This window comes from Tenrec ecaudatus, chromosome 1, assembly GCF_050624435.1.
Source record: "Tenrec ecaudatus isolate mTenEca1 chromosome 1, mTenEca1.hap1, whole genome shotgun sequence".
Lineage (NCBI taxonomy): Eukaryota > Metazoa > Chordata > Mammalia > Afrosoricida > Tenrecidae > Tenrec > Tenrec ecaudatus.
The window spans coordinates 33755854-33771757 of NC_134530.1; the positions used below are offsets into that span (position 1 = coordinate 33755854).

The 15904-nt window shown below is 56.2% G+C and overlaps 1 protein-coding gene across 2 annotated transcripts in view; it reads right to left on the bottom strand.

Moving 5' to 3' along the window:
* The window catches only part of CLSTN1 (calsyntenin 1), a 73232-nt gene that overhangs the window by 1692 nt on the left and 55636 nt on the right, over positions 1 to 15904 (bottom strand). For both annotated transcript variants that reach the window (XM_075550725.1, XM_075550720.1), the window contains 11 exons: positions 13676 to 13924; positions 13186 to 13307; positions 7778 to 7940; positions 5084 to 5140; positions 3853 to 4010; positions 2800 to 2942; positions 2349 to 2575; positions 1823 to 1993; positions 1438 to 1583; positions 1055 to 1190; positions 593 to 777 (listed from right to left, as the gene is read on the bottom strand). In XM_075550725.1, coding sequence (XP_075406840.1) covers positions 593 to 777; positions 1055 to 1190; positions 1438 to 1583; positions 1823 to 1993; positions 2349 to 2575; positions 2800 to 2942; positions 3853 to 4010; positions 5084 to 5140; positions 7778 to 7940; positions 13186 to 13307; positions 13676 to 13924 — 1757 coding nt within the window. The remainder of the gene's footprint in view (positions 1 to 592; positions 778 to 1054; positions 1191 to 1437; positions 1584 to 1822; positions 1994 to 2348; positions 2576 to 2799; positions 2943 to 3852; positions 4011 to 5083; positions 5141 to 7777; positions 7941 to 13185; positions 13308 to 13675; positions 13925 to 15904) is intronic.

Sequence of the window (15904 nt, forward strand, 5' to 3'; positions counted from 1 at the left end):
CTGGAGCCAGAGGGGCAGCGGAGGGGGAGCCGGTGAGTGAACGGCAGGCCTGCTGGCCTCAGTCCTGCTTCTAAGCACTGCTTAGCACTGCCCGTCAGGCACTGCGCAGCCCTGGGGACACAGCAACGAAGGGCTTTGCAGAATGGCTGACCGTTGATCTGTGCCCACCAGCTGCTCTGGCTGGGGGCCAGGAGGCCTGGTGCTGCGCTCCGGCAGAGGTCACAGCCTAGGAAACGCTCCGCGGCAGGGGGTTCTACCCAGTGCTGTAGGGTCGCCATGAGTCAGCACCAACTCAATAGCACCGGCAACCATGCATGATCCTGCGCTTACCCTTCTGCAGTGGGGCGCCCACCTCCCAGGGCTGGGGCTGGGGTCACCTGAGCCAAAGTGCACAAACCTAAGGAAGCGGAAGGGCGGGGACTGCGGAAAAAGTCAGACAGCGGAAAAAGTCAGACAGCGGGAAGCAGGGAGACTAGGGGAGGGGGAAGAGACCGAGGGGAGCAGAGATTGCAGGAAGGGAGTAAACGATGGAAGAGGAAGGGCGGGGACTAGAAGGGAAAGGGCGGGGCTGCAGTCCGCCAGGCCGGCCTACCTCCATGGGGTTCACGGTAATGGTCAGTGCCGAGTCATCCCAGTCCATTTCATTCTCCTTCCCAGCGTCCTGCTCCCGCATGGTGCGCTGGTGGGCTGCCCGGATCCGGAACACCCCCAGGATGATCATGAACACCAAGAAGCTGACGCACACCACAATCACCACGGTCGCAGTGCTTGGGACAACTGGGGTGGGGACACATGAAAGTCAGCGAAGTGCCACCTCGCAGACTCTGCCATGGCCCTATGGGACCGAGGCGGACGTCCAAATGCCCGATCTGACCCCACTCCACCCAACACGAAAGGGTGGAGCCCTCTGGCTGTCCCCTGCAGCTCTGTGACCATGGGTCACTCCATGTGCACCCTGCACAGTCAGCTCTCTCACGGGGATACGTGACTTGACATGCGGAGCAGCCTTGGGGACAGCGCTGGGCTGCCCCACTGCCCTTGCCTGGGCTCCTACCTGCGAAGGGATGGGGGCTGGCCAGGTTGTGCCCCGACAGGTCGACGAAGGAGTGGTGCTCAGGGTGCAAGAACTGGGGCTGCACCGCCATGTGGTTGGCATGCTCCACGGGGCTGGCCGTGTGGATCACGTTCACCTGTGGCAGAGGGGCAAATCAGGGTCTGGAGGCCGACAGGGACCAGGCTGGCCTGCCAAAGGCGGCACCCTCTACCGCGTGATGACATGAGGAAGTCAGGACCGAGAGGAGGCACTTGGAAACTTCTATGCCGTGCCACCACAAGGCCCGGAAACACTGGCTTGTCTGACCCTATTCCTACTGTGTCAGAGGCCCTCCCCGACAAGCCCCCGGGCCCTCCTCTCCTCTCCACCCACCCTGAGCTCACCTCCACCTTGAATTCGTTGCTGACGTAGCGGCCATTCAGCTCTGAGCAGACGAGCTTGAACTTGCGGTCCAGCAAGGACCTGGTGTGCCAGTTGCGGTAGCGCAGCAGGTGCAGCGCCTCCTCGTAACTGGCCATGGAGTCCACGCCTGCGGGGGGAAGGGGCACAGTCACCTGGGGCTTCTTGGGTAGGAACACAGGGCCAGGGACTGAGACGAGGCTCGGGCCTTTGTGCTTCCTGACGCAGGTGAGAAGGCATCCCCCACACCCCACCCCGAGTCCCGCCCCTCGGGCCCATCTCCTCAGGGGCATGCTCAAGGTCCTTCAAGGGAAGGAGGCAGCTGGCTGAGCCACCGTGTGCCCACTGCCTGCCCGTTCCAGCCTCTACCTGTGAACACCACGCCCAGGTCGGAGCTGCTCATCTCGATGCCCTTCTGCTGCAGGCGCGTCAGGTCCACCTCGAGGCTCTCCTGCTCTCGGTTCAGGTCCTCTCCCTCCACGGTGACCTCACAGGTGTCCAGGTCGTGCACAATCTCCTCGGACACCAGGGACTCTTGAACTGCAAAGACGGCCAGAGACCAGACTGGAGAGCCTCGGGTGGCTGGTCCCATGGGCTCCAATCAGGACACCCTATTGCTATCTGGCGAGGGAGGTAGGGCAGAGAGGCTTCTGCGTCGGTGAGGGCAGGCCGCCCGCACAGCGGGAGCCTGTGTTGTGGGTCGGCCGAGCCTAGCACATGCACCACCAGGCGCCCAGTGGCAGCGGGTGAGCGCCCTGGCCAGCCTCACTTCTTTAGTCTCCGAAGAGGGAAGACGCCACCGCGACCCCGTTCTCGGAACAGCAAGACAATCAGTCAATCGCCAGCGCCCACCGTGCCAGGGAGCCCAGGAACTCAGTGTCGGCGGGGCCGGTACCTGTGGGGTCCTCGTCACCGTCGCGCTCGGGCTCCAGTTCTCTAGTGATGGTGCTGATGATGCGCAGCTCGGGGAAGAGGAGCACGCCCTCCGGGCTCTCGAATTCCGAGGCCGCCCGCGCAAAGTGGTGCACACCGCTCAGGCTGATCTTGGGCTCCTCTGGCTGCAAAACCATCACGTAGCTGTCCACTGGGGGCATGGAGATGCAGGGGGCCTCGTTGAAGCACCTGCCAACGAGACGCGGAAGAGGGGCAGGGCTTTAGAGCGCCAGCTTTGGGGACGACCCGGAGAGAGAGTGGCCCTCGCAGGACACAGGCACATGGCTCACGGGCAGCAGGGCAGCATTCAAACCTCTCGCACAGACTGCGGTGTCCAGAGATGGCCCCGCTTTTTTAAAAGCTAAACGAGACCCGCTCTCTTCTCGCTGGTTTCGCCGGGAATCGGGACCTACGTGACTGTGCTGGTGATTCTCAGGCTCCGAATCCCAGGCGTGGGGAACTGGCGCGAGTTCACGTAGGAGATGCGCTGCATGGCCCTCTCCAACTCTCCGATGTCCTCTCCCTCCAAGGTCAACTGGCTGGGGCTTACTTGGATCTGCAATCAGGCCGAGGGGAGAGGGGAGGAGAGGTAAGGTTCCATCTGCAGGGAGCTGAGGGCGTGGATGCTCTTGGGACCAATGTGACTGGTAACTTGAGAAAGAAATGCTTGCAAACCCCCTATCAGGAAATCGCTCTAATAGACGGCTCAGAGGAAACACAGACGGGAGGCTCCTTTCAAGTGAGGAGGGCGAGAGCTGCGTGCAGCAGGCAAGCCCAGCTCTGGGAAAGGACACGGCGGACGGAAAAGGTCTGTGGAAACAAGGGCGGGAGAACCTCCAGAAACAGCGGTTCTCAGCCTTCCCCTCACACAGTTCCTCGTGGGGTGGTGACCCCCCAACCGTAACAGTATTGTCGTTGCTACTTCATCACTGTCATTCTGCTACTGTGATGAATCGGACGACCCCTGTGTGAAAGGGTCATTCCACCCCCAAAGGGGTCGCGACCCACAGGTGGAGAACCACTGTCTCAGGAGATGGGACGTCCGGCTGCAGGGGCCACAGAATGGGCTCAGAGCAATCAATTGTTGTTCAGTGCCATCGAGCTGGTTTCGACCTACAGCGACCCCACGCACAACAGAAGGAAGTACAGCCTGGTCCTGCAGCGTCCTCGCACTGTCCTGTGCCCGAGCTGAGTGTTGCAGCCACCGGGTCAGTGCACCTCCTCGAGGGCCTGTTCCTCTACCCACCGAACCTGGCATCCTTCCCGACAACCTGTCCAGAGGATGCGAGACCAAGTCTCGCCGTCCTTGCCGCCACGGAGTGCCTTGCCATATTTCCTCTAAGATTGGTCTGTCCTTGAACCATCCACGGGAATTTCAGCATTCTTCCCCAGCCCCGCAGCTCAAGTGTGTGGCTTCCTCAATGCCAGCTAAGTAAGCAGTCGACATCTTGGCCAGGGTTACCTACCTTCAGGCCCTTGCTGCTGTCTTCCGGGACTTGCAGGTCGAGCCCCTCCTTGCAGGTGTATAGACAATCGATCACCTTCTTGTCAGCGACTTTCCCAGAGCGGATTGTGAGGCCAGCCAGGTTCCCTCGGAAAAACTGAGTCATGTGCAGGTCACCACCTTTGGGACGGGTGAAAAAACGTGACGTTACTGGGGCAGTCGGCGTCTTCTGCTTCGCTTCTCTGTGCAGTGTTACCGGTGGTGGTGGTGGTGGTGGTGGCGGTGGCGACTGTGTGATGGATGGACATGCATGTTAGTTCACACCGAACCCTGTTAGCCTTGCAGTCACATGGAAGCAATGAAGAAATTAAACTGGATGATCATGCAGATGGCCTGGAGGGAAGAAGAGGCGGGGTCCCTGGCCTACGCCCTGAAGCAGGTCATGTGAGTGTTCCCCCCACCCGTGGGCAAGGACAGGCTGCATCTGCCGTCGCCTGGTGCAGAAGGGCCGATGCCTAGCACTAGCTCGGCAGTGGCTCCCTCCCTTCTCAGCTGGGTCACACTTTCTGGCTAAGCAGACTTGGGGGTGGGGCACAAATTTGGGGATGACCCAAAGCAACGATGATAGATCAAAATGCTGCTTAGTGGGCAACCTTCAAGTCTCCACTGACAGAAGCTGTCGGGGGAGAGGGCAATCTGAAGAGAAATCCAACCTTGACCGGCTCCTGGGCCAGTGAAATAACCCCTGATGCTAAGCTGATGGAAAAGGAGGAGGAAATTCTCAGCAGCTGGTCTCCTGTCCCCGTAAGGACTTTAGACCTTGTGAGTTGGTTATCACTGGGGGTGGTGGGGAGGCTTCTACCAATATTAAAATCAACACAACAAGCCTTTTCTGTCTCCTGGTTTAGCCTGGGGAGACCCACGGGTTGATGCCTGCCCCCCACCCCCCCAACTTTCCCTGGAGAGGTCAACAGGGCCTCATGCAGCGGGATCAAGGGACAGTGTGATTCGGGTAAAACGCAAGAGTCCCGTTAGTGTGGTGCGTCAGCGAGCCCGGAGCCCCGTCCATCAGGCTGGGATGCAAGTGCAGAAGGGGTCCCGTGGGGCAGTGGGGAGCAAGACGCAGACACAGACAGCAGCTCAAATGTGTGGGAGGCAAGATGGGGCTCGGGCATTTCATGCGCAACGTGGAATGAGTCAATGTCTTTGTAAGGGGACTGTGAGAGGGAACTGGAGGGAAGGAACCCAGCCACCTGCAGGGGCCACGGCCACGGGCTCAGTCTCATTGTCAGTCTCAAGTCCTGAAAACTCTGCGGGAAGCAAGACAAAGACAACAGAGCGGTACCAACAGGTTAGGGTCTTCACACTGGACAGGGCTGCCCGGCACACAGAGGGACCCGCCCACCCTGCCCTCCTGGGGACAGGCTCCACCCAGGCTAGCGCTCACCCTTGGCCACCGCTTCCCAGGACACATCTAGGCGTTATCCCATCTTCCCACACCCTCCGGGCTAGTGGGTGGCCGCTCCCACCATTTGCATGGCCCTGAAGGCCTGCCCCACCCCGGTGCCCGCCTGGTAAAGTACAAACTCACAATGCTTACACGCTGCCAAGAGCGAACCAGAGATTCCAGAAGTGGGGGAGTGCGCTTCCTGTGAGGTCATCGAGGTGGAGGGCAATGACCACAGGACCTCACCCTCTCTGGGCCAAGGGGGTCTTCCTCCTTTCCCCCAGGCACCCCAGCATGCAGACCACCCCACCCCGCCGGATGTCCGCCCACAGGTCTCTCTGGCCCGGTCTTCCGAGGAGGTTTCTTGGCCAGTTCACCCAGGGGATGGGATTCCACCTTTTCCTCTCCATCTTAAATGCCATGAAAGTAACGAAACGTTATAAACCAGCCCCGGGGACCATCGCTGATTGGCAGAGAGCAACAGACCTGCCCCGACTTCCTTCCTTTCCCATTCTCAACGCAGACCACCGTGTGTCAGATTCAAAACCAGACAGACAGGGGTCCACGACTGGACGTACGTATTGACTGCAGAGCCTGTGCTGCCGGTCAAGATGCCCCAGGAGGCTGACCACGGCCAGCGCGTGCCCGTGGTGACCATCGCCACACTTGGATGGGCAGAGAGGAAGACACTGCAGACAAGGCGGGCTAGCTAGGGTTGGTGCCCAAGTGAGCCTGGCATAAGATCAGCTTGTGAAAGTCTACTTTTTACGGCTCAGGCCAAGTCCACACCCGGCCAAGTGAAAAGCAGGCACTTGGGTGGAGACGAGGCGCATGGGCTGAATGCCAGGAGGTGAACAAGAAGGGCAATGGCCTATGCCCACCAGCTGCTCTTCGGAGCGCCGGCCGTCTGTGCTCGTTGCAGTCACCGCGTTGAAAATCCCAAGGGGGCATCTACCCCAGGGGAGGGCGGTGGGTGTGGTTTGTTTGGAGGTGGAAAAGGCTACTTGATGGTGACTTGGCCACCTCAGCTCACAGGAAGGCTTCTGCTTTGTCTTCCTGTTGATAAGCCACATGGAGACCCACACCAGCATTGAGATGCTTCTACCACCACTGGATCTACAAGATTGTTCACCCACTGCCCTGTGACCTTCCTGCATTTGGTGTCATTGCATATATTGTGTGAGTCTGAAGAGGAATTTACAGCCTGGTATCAGACATAGGGGCTATTATCAGACCTATGGACATGATCTGGACTGGGCTGGGTGGTTTCTTAATATACAATTGCTCTTTTACATAAAGCTTTTCTTATACACACGGGTCTCCCTGGATTTATGTCTCGGGTCTACCGGGACTCACACACGTGGAAGTACAGAGAGGCACTCTACTCTGTCCTTCGGGATCACTGTGAGTCAGAATCCACGGGATGGCAGTGAGTGCGTGAGCTTGCTTATTTGGGGTCCTGCCTCTTAGGAGCCATGGTGGCGCTTCCAGGTAAGTGGTGGGCTGCTTGCTGGTCGCTAGGTTGGCCTAAACTACAGGAGAAAGACAAGGCTGGGTGCCCATAAGATGCACTTCCTTGGTCCCTCGGATCCACTCAGTTGCAGGGTGCTAGTGCCTCTGACACCTGGGGCTTTTAGTGTCTACACTAAAAAACAGTTCTGAGAAGAGTCCAAATGCCCACGGGCCATCCATGGGACTCAGAGGGTTGAAGGTCCCTGGTCTGGTGGTCTAGAGACGAGTCCCAAACCCTGGGTCCCTGGGTTCAAATCCTCCCTCCAAGACTCATCAGCCACGAGCCACGTTACTTCCTGTCTCCGAGCCCCAGGGCTGCAGACGTGAATCTGGAGGAGGAGAGCTTCTAGCTCGCGTGGTCTTGTGGGCCACGGAGTCGACCCCGACTCTCAATGGCCCTCGTGCACGGAGTCACTGCAAAGACTAAGTGAGCTGACGTATGCAGTCAGCCCGAGCCAGCTCGCCTTCTGCCACTCGGTAAGCAGGCCAGTGAGCTGTGCTGCCTGACAGCATGGCCCCGAGGGTCTTTCAGAAACACAGCCCCCAGTTTGTCCTCAGTTTCCCCTTGGCAACTGGACTTCCGGGGCATCCTCTCAAATGTATGAGCCCTTAAGGAAGGTCAGCAGTTCCTTCCCAGGGGCGCCACCAGGCGACCGACCAGGCTCTCCACATGCCGGCAAAGCCCCCCAGCTGTATTTCTGCCCCAAACCGGTGTCTCTTGGGCAGCTGTCTCTTGGCCCTTGGAAACTTGTCAATGAACAGGTTCATTTACCCAGCAGTCCTCAGTTACGCCCTCCCACTGGGCAGGGGTGGGTGTACTTCTGTCCTAGGTCACAGTAACAGAGCTACGCTAGAACTCAGCACCACTGGAACTACCAACAAAACAAGGGGTGAAGAGGTAGGTCCCCTTGACAGCCTGCTCCCAAAGATACGGTAAAACGCCAAGCTTTAATTTCTGGCAGTGGGGATGGGGCGTGGATGGTGTTACCTTGCCAACAGGCTCCAACCACGAGCTGCGTCTCTATCCGGGACGGGTGAAGCGGGTAATCCGCCACCACAGAGAAGGGCTCGTGCTCGGTGCCGTCCAGGTGCAGCGTCACGCTGGGCAGCTCCACGTTGAGGACGTAGTGGTGCCACTCATTGTCGCAGACCTACGGGAGGCCGCGGGGCGTGGAGGTCAGCCTTCCCCTCGTCCGGAGGCGCAGCCGTGAAGCGGCACCGCCGGACTCGGGAGACTGGTCGCCTGTGAAGGCTGTCGGTCTCCTTGCAAGGGGTTTGCCAAACTTTTTTGCAATAGAACAGAACACATTGCACAAACACGTCTCACCAGATGGGGCCAAGGAAACCCCACCCCTGGGCATTTCAGATTGCTTCACGCAGGTAGCTCACCATCCTATTATGGAGGGTGGGGGTGGCGGCAAGAGGGAGCCGCCCAGTTCTCTTCTGCCAAGAGCTTGACACCCCCAAATTCTCCTGCCAGCAGAAAGGAACCTCATCCTCCAACAGGCCTGCCTGCTAACTGGCCATTCCACTTCGAGAGGGCAGTTCACAGGACCTCCACCACAGAACGAGGCAGTCAAGCCTGCTCTCCCCACCCTCTCCCTGCTCCCGAGTCCACGCTGAGGGTCTAGGGCAGGGAAGCCTGAACAGAGCTCAGCTGGCACGCCCGGGGAGCAGAGCTACTTCTGTGCGTCACAAACGAGGATCTCCCTACCCTGCCCCGAGCTGGTCCCTGAGGCCCCCTTGCACTCTGGTCTCCCTTGGTTTGGGCCGATCGAGGAAGAGGCCGACACTTCAACAGAGGGGCAGAAAAAGCAAGAGCGTGGTGCCCTGCCTTTCAATCTGGTTCTAACCCAATACACTGCTTTCTAGTGAGAGTGCCCAAATCTTAGCCAATGGGAAACGGAGCTCGAACAGATCCTGAGCATCCAAATAAAGGCGGGGATGGTCCCGTGACACCCTGCCCCTGGAGGGCGCCTTGGAGGCAAACTCCCAACTTCTAAGGAGTGAAGACCCCCCCCCCCCCACTGATGGGGACTATCCGCCCTTTCCAAATGAGAAAGGACACACAAACCCAGCGGCTAGTGAGATGGAGCTTCAGGTCAGGCTTAAATTCCTCCTGGGAACAACCTCTGGAATATCAATCCACAATTCCCGTGATATCCCTAGTTTTGGGGGTTATCTAAGTACTAGTTGCATTTCATCACAATGCATATACGTATTCTGGAGAGCAGCAGAATCAGCCTAGTTGTTCCATGTTCTCCAAAAACCGGCTGATTGAGTGAAAGCCAATCCCAGACATCTACAACATGACCCAGTAGCACGGTCATTCCATGATGAAAAGTGAGGACAGACACACACCCTGGCAGCCAAAGCCCCCACGAGTGTTAGCATGGGCCCACGGGGGGGAGGGGGGGAAAGAGGGGGACAGGACAGGGGGAGGGGGAGGTAGCAGGAAGGCTCTGTCTGGATGGACCTGAGATGAAGAGAACCCGCAGAGAGCCCACGGCACTCCCCGGAAAGTGCCAGACCATGGGACGTGGCAGCTTCGGCTGGTGTGCCGAGTGACAGGTGGATCAGAGCCGGGAGCCCTGGAGGGGCTGTAGTTAGACACCGTCCGGGGAAAGGGGTGGCAGTTGGCTTCCATATGGATTTCAGCCTAGGTTCCCCTGTGGGGGTAGCGCTGCCCTGTCACCTGGGGTCGTTGAGAGTTGGGGCTGACTTGTCGCCCCCCACCACTGCGGGTTTGTGACAAAGCTGGCGGGCCTGCAGCGGCCCGGAGCCTAAGACCCTCCAGGCTACTAGCCAAGGCTCTTGGAGGGCAGTGGCCCGAGGTGTGTGTGTGTGGGAGGGGCGGGGGGGACGTGAATGCTCAACACAGAATCAAACAGCAGCAGCACAGGGCACTGGGACGAGGCCACATATGGCAATTTTTTACATTGCAGGAAAGCAACAGCAGAGGGAGCTCAAGAGCCAGGAAGCTGGAGAAGCCATCCTGATCCTGACCAGCCTCATCAAAAACAATTTTTTTTTTTAAGTATAAGAAGAACATCATGGTTGGTAAAAACAACAACAACAAAACCCACCAACCTCACAGCCACTGAGTTGAGGCCAACTCACAGTGACCTAGAGAAGGACAGGGTAGAACTGCCCTCCGAGTTTCTGAGACAGTAACTCCATGGGAGCGGGAAGCCCCATCTTTTCCTATATAGTGGCAGGTGGTTTCGAACTGCTGACCTTGCATTTAGCAGCCCAATTTGTAACCACTATGCCACCAGGGTTCCTGCGGTTACAGCAGGCGGCCAGGGTGGACGAGGAAGGCCCTCGGCAAGGGGGCTGTCGCAGTGGCCATCAACAATGGGCTCGGGCGTAAGAACAACGGGGAGGCGGTCCCGGGTCGCCAACCTAACCACCACCAGGAAAATGACCTTCCTGTGGGAACAGCGCGCGGTCGATGGGGAACCACAATTAAAGCTCTTATGAACATTTCACAAGGAAAGAGAGAAGGGAAGTCACATGCCCGAAGACAACGGAAGCAAACCTGAAGACAGACAGAGAAGAACTAATGGCTATAATCTCGGGCACCAAATACGCCCCAGATAGTAAGAACACGCCACAAAGCATGAAAGAACACTGCAGAGACTCAGAGTGCGTGATGGGAGGCAGCAGACACGGGGCAGGGGAACAACACACAGCACACCGGCAAACCAGAGGAAGTCCCAGAGAAGAAATCAAACCAATGGCAGAGAACACGGACCGAAACCTTAACAGTGGTACCATCAGTCTATTTCCAAACTCTCCTGAAACAGCAAAACGTCTGAAAGCTACAGCCTGAAAGAGCAGCCTGTGTGGGGAAACTGACTACGAACCACCAGGACATTCCTAAAACCGCCTCGAGGGAGAAGTTCCTGGGGCACACGAACAAACTGAGCAATTCTGACAAGGGGAAGAAACTCAGGCGGACTGTGAGACTTCAGTAGCAATATTTTATGTCGGAGAACGATGGGAAGCAGCTTAAACATCAACCAGGGACTCTGGCCGTGATACCCTGAAACTGGCCCTCAGTGTAAAGCCCTACTGTTAAGAAACGTGGAAACAAGAATGACTGTTCTCACAAGCCCGTCCCTAGCTCACACCTCACGCATCCCAAACGCAACCAGAGCCAACGTCGCAAGAACGGGCACAGAGCAGGGAGGCTCAACGCTACTTAGGTCGCTAAGGAGAAACAGCCAGACGTGCACCTCCCGACAGAGGAAGGAAATGTCACCCCCGAACCAATCTTGCCAAGACACACAGGCAAACCTGAATCGGTCCAAGGCTTCCAATCCCACTACCATCCTACAGGGCATAGGGAGGGTAGATGGAGCCCTGGGGGCATCGTGGAATATATCCTGGGCAGCGGTTCAAACCCACCAGCTGCTCCTTGGGGGAAAATGAAGCTCCCAGTCCCCATAGAGATTTGCCGCTCCAATTAACCACAGGGGCAGTTCCACTCTGTCCTGCGGGCTCCTGGGGAATCAGGATCAACTCGATGGTTTTTGTTGGAAGAGGACAGACTCCTGTCAAAGGACGTCATGGGGCTACAGCCAGACAATGGGAAGACAAAGATGACGGAGGGACTGTACAGACTGAAAAGGAAGAAAGGAAAGAAAAAAGCCCCAAAAAGTTTCTCGAGGAATCACAATGGTGGCCCTTACTTGGAGCCTGATTCAAACAGTAAACACAAAAATGCTTTTGAGAGAGTTTAAAATGTGAACCTGGACCGGATATTGGATACTAAGGAGTGCTTACTTGTTAAGTTGTGAAAAGGGTCCTGAGATTTCGGTTGTCTTTTAGAGATAAGGAAATGTTCAGAAATAAATAGTTGCCCTCCCGAGGGTTTGCCAGAGCATTATTAACAGGGGGGGGGGGCGGGTGGGCAGAATGAAGATGACATGAGATCCGACAGAGGAGTTCACGGGCTCAGTCGGCTGACAAGGACATGGGGGATTGCGGACATTCTGAATGAGCCAAAGGGGGACACGGCAGGTCACCAGTCCTACACCCGACAATTCACTTTTTCTTTCAACTCGTGTTCTTTACTAATCCCCCTTTCTCCCTGTTTGCTATTTCCATTCCTCCCCTCCCAACCTTGTGTCGCTGGGTAAATGCTGCCCTTTTGATCTGAAATGGTTGATTATTCTAGCAAGGGGTGAATTCAGTTCCTGACCCGAAGGGGGACCGAGGGCCATGGTCTTGGAGGTGCCATCAGTCACTACGAAACTCGAGAGCCTGGTCTCTCTTACAATGCCGTGTCCAGCCTCACTGTTTACCCCACTCCATCCAGCGCCTTCCAAGAAGACCCCTTTCTGAGCGGCTGGGCGTGGGAGCCGTGCCCCATCTAGCCTTTCTTTCTGCCGCAGGGCGGGGAGACTGAGGGTTGTGGGGTCCTCAGTCCGCAGCTGCACTAATTGCTGCCCTGCGCCTCCTGTCTTCTTCTTCTCTCCAGATGGGGAGAGACCAAGAGTTGCACCTCACAAGTTTTTAAGACCCAAGTCACTACTTAACATATTAAAAGAGCATTGTCTGTGTGGACTAGCTTGGTGCCCCTAAGGCTAGGGTCCTCATCACGGGGCTATTCTTACACCACTCCGCCTACATCCAAGATGTTGTCCACGAGGATGTGTCTGTTGAGGACGGCTGATATGCAGACGGTGGTTACAGCAGGCTCGTCCCGCAACGCCCACCCCCACTGCAAAACACTTCCCTGGCCTTCCTTTGATTTCTGGAGGGGGGGAGCTTTTTGGTGTCAGCAGCCCCTAATCTGCCCCATTGCCTCGAGGGGCCATTTCTGCGGTGCTGAGAGTCTGATCACAGCATGGGCAGAAGAGCGGTGTTATGAGATGGGCCACGGCCGACAGGGGTGTGGGGTCCTAATGCCCAAGTGCAGAAGACGTCGACGCAGTCAGGCGTGCAGCGTCTGCCAGACCACCTGCTCCTTAAAACAAAGCTTTTTAAAAACAAATCCCAGGATGCTGCTGAGGTGCTCAGACCACGTGGGCACTAGGAACAGAAGCCGAGGCCCTAAGTCATGGACACACGAATGCAATGGCTCTACGTGAATGTGCTCATTCCAATAAAGAGTAACGCTTTTTGAAAACATACCCTTCACTCACATCAACATGTTAGGTGTGAAAGACACACACCCCAACAGAACTTAGGCTTTGGGTGGACTGGCATGAAGGGGATTGAATATGCTTTCCTTTCGCCCCAAGATTCGTGAACCACAGAGGCAGGTACACACACACACACACACACACACACAAACCCCCAAACACACACCCCACAGAGGGTTCAGGCCCCTCATCAAGGGTCTCTCAGAAGCCCCAACCGAGAGCGCATGTTCCATTCCCTCACCTGGCTCAGCTTCCAGTGGAACTCCGCTGGCTTGTACTTCTTCTCCTCGGCAGGGTCCTGGCGGAGGAGGAAAACGAGCCGGCAGCCGTGGACGTAGAGCGAATAGTGGTGCCGGTTCATGTCTACAAAGACAGGGCCTCTCTAAGTGGCCAATCCAAGGCCCCGAGGGGCAATCAGTGGCTGCTCTCGTGGGTTTGGAGACGTGGCTTTATCTGCATACGTGGGCCAAGGCAGTGCTTACAAGCACATCCATGTAGGTTTTACTGTCACGTGGGGTCCAAGACCACCATGGACAGTCCTCTGAGTAAGTCACGAACACTGGAGCTGTCCTGTAAGGACACGGCCCCGCACAACATGCAGAATGGCATGAACCAGCACTGCCTGGCGCCCTTGGGGAGAGGACACTCCCTGCGCCCAGGGGCTGCGGCAGCGACAGCGTGGCCAGGACAAGTGGGAGAGCATGACATGGCGCACAAGGAAACACGCCTACCTGTTTTGTCCGAGCTGCACAGAATGGTCTCCTTCCTCCTGCTGAAAGGCCCGTGCCGCATCCACACGGAGATCGTGAAGGGCTCTCTGGGGTGGGCAGCGACGACTCCGTCTGGGATCTTCACCGCCTGCGTGCCATTGAACTCGAAGACCTGGTCACTGTCGTGGCCGTTGTCGGTGGGGAGGCCGGCCGTCCAGTTCAGGGCGCTGCTCGGGGAGGGCAGCAGCTCGGCGGGGCCCGGGGCAGCACCTGGAACACAGCGGGCCGATCAACATCGGAGGATAGTCCGGAGAACTCAGGACGGTGAAGTATATGGCGGTTGCTTCCTGCTGATGCCACCTCGGAAAGTAGACACTTTGTGACCAAGAAAGTAGCACTGCCCACGGTTTGTGTTTGTTTTCTTTTGAACAAGAAATGCACCCACCATCAGCAATTAAGTATAAATGCCTCTAATCCTTCCTCGATAAACATACACACATGAATCTGTTTATAAAAGCGAAGTCACCGTGACATACGTGCACCCAGCAATTGCCTTCTATAAACAAACAAAAAAGTTCCCCATGCGTGGCTCTCGTCCATGGCGTCCTGTGGGGGTCGGGGCAGAACTGCACTACGTGCCCACCCCCCACCCCCCGGGGGGTTGCTCAGGGGCTGATTTTCCAAACTCCGTCTCACCAGGCCTTCCTGCAAAGCTGGACTTGAACCTCCAGCCCCTCAGCGGAGAGCAGTGTGCTAACCACCTGACATGAAAGATCATTTCACTTTGGGGGACCCCCAGCATCACTTAGGAGCCCTGGTGGTGCAGGGGGTACAACTGGGGCTGCTCACCGCAAGGTCGGCAGTTCGAAACCACCAGCCGCTCCTCAGGAGAGTCAAAGCTTTCCAGTCTCAGAAACCCAGGCCAGTCCCACTCTGTAGAGCCACGGGGTCACTGTGAGTCGGCATCAACTCTCTGGCAGCGAGAGCATCATTTACATGGCCTGAGTCCATTTGGCTGTAGAGACGGTCATTTATTTCCTCTCCCTCCATGGCAGAGGCCACCTAACAGTGAAGGCTATCTAACTAGTCCTTATACTGGGTCAAAGCCTAGCACGTTAACTGAGATTGCCAGCAATGCTTTAAAGTCTACATTGTCAAAATAGAAGGGGGAGAAGAGGAATCTTATGTGTGACAAAGTTCATTTAGTCATTTTAACTAAAAATTTTTTCTCCTTACTAAAAGCTTGTAACAAAATTAGGGAAGATAAACACGTTTTCACTTCTACAGAAAAACTTGATCCTAAGAAATCCAAAGATGTCCAGGGACATGAGCTCTGGGCATTCTTCTACCCCAGCCTACATGACAGAGCACTGCAGCTGTAAAGCTTGAGCAAACAAGGGGTGATGCTCTTTAGGTAAGCACCCATGTCCTGCATCCCCTTGATTGGACAAAAGATCGTCCTCCCCTATGCTTGATTTGCATGTACATGCCACTCCTCTGCGTACCTAATTGAAGACTGTAAGCCCTTACTGACTCACGGGCAGGACGCGTTCCCCTGAACTCCGATTGGCCTGTTACCAAAGTAGCCTAATTTGCATATGCAGCGGAGGCTTTCCCCCCTTTGTTGGCTGTTATAAGCTGTGACACTTTGTTCATTAAAACAGGACTTGATCAGGATACTGTCTTGTCCTCATTCTCCGTGCCTCTTGTACCCCCCACCCCCACCCCACCAATTCCCACTCTCTCCTCCAGGATCCACGTTGAATGTCCCGCGGGACAGGACACAAAGTAGATGGAAACCGCATTTGGGATCCAGGTCCACTGACCTGGAAAAAGGGCGATGCATTTATGTTTTTATAGAATAAAACTGATGGACTCCCTTTAAAAGGATGCAACCACATTTGGAGAAAGATGGAGAAGGAAGAGATGGAGAAGCCACCCAATCTTAATCACAATTCCTTTTTCAGGTTAATGACATCCCGAAGAGTGGGGCTATTTGTTTATATTTTCACAGGCAAAGGAGATAAGTGGATTTCTCTTCAGCCAGCAAGGAAGCTGATGTGTGACCTGACCCCCTGTCATGTTACTGAAATTATTCAAAACGTAAGGAGACCTGGCAGATTCCTGAGAATGCCAACTGCTGGCTGCTGAGATATTTCTTCCATTGCTAATGCTGTCTAAGGGACCCTCGGGGACTCTATCATAACTGAACATTTTATACAATAGTAACTAAACTATTACTACAGACTG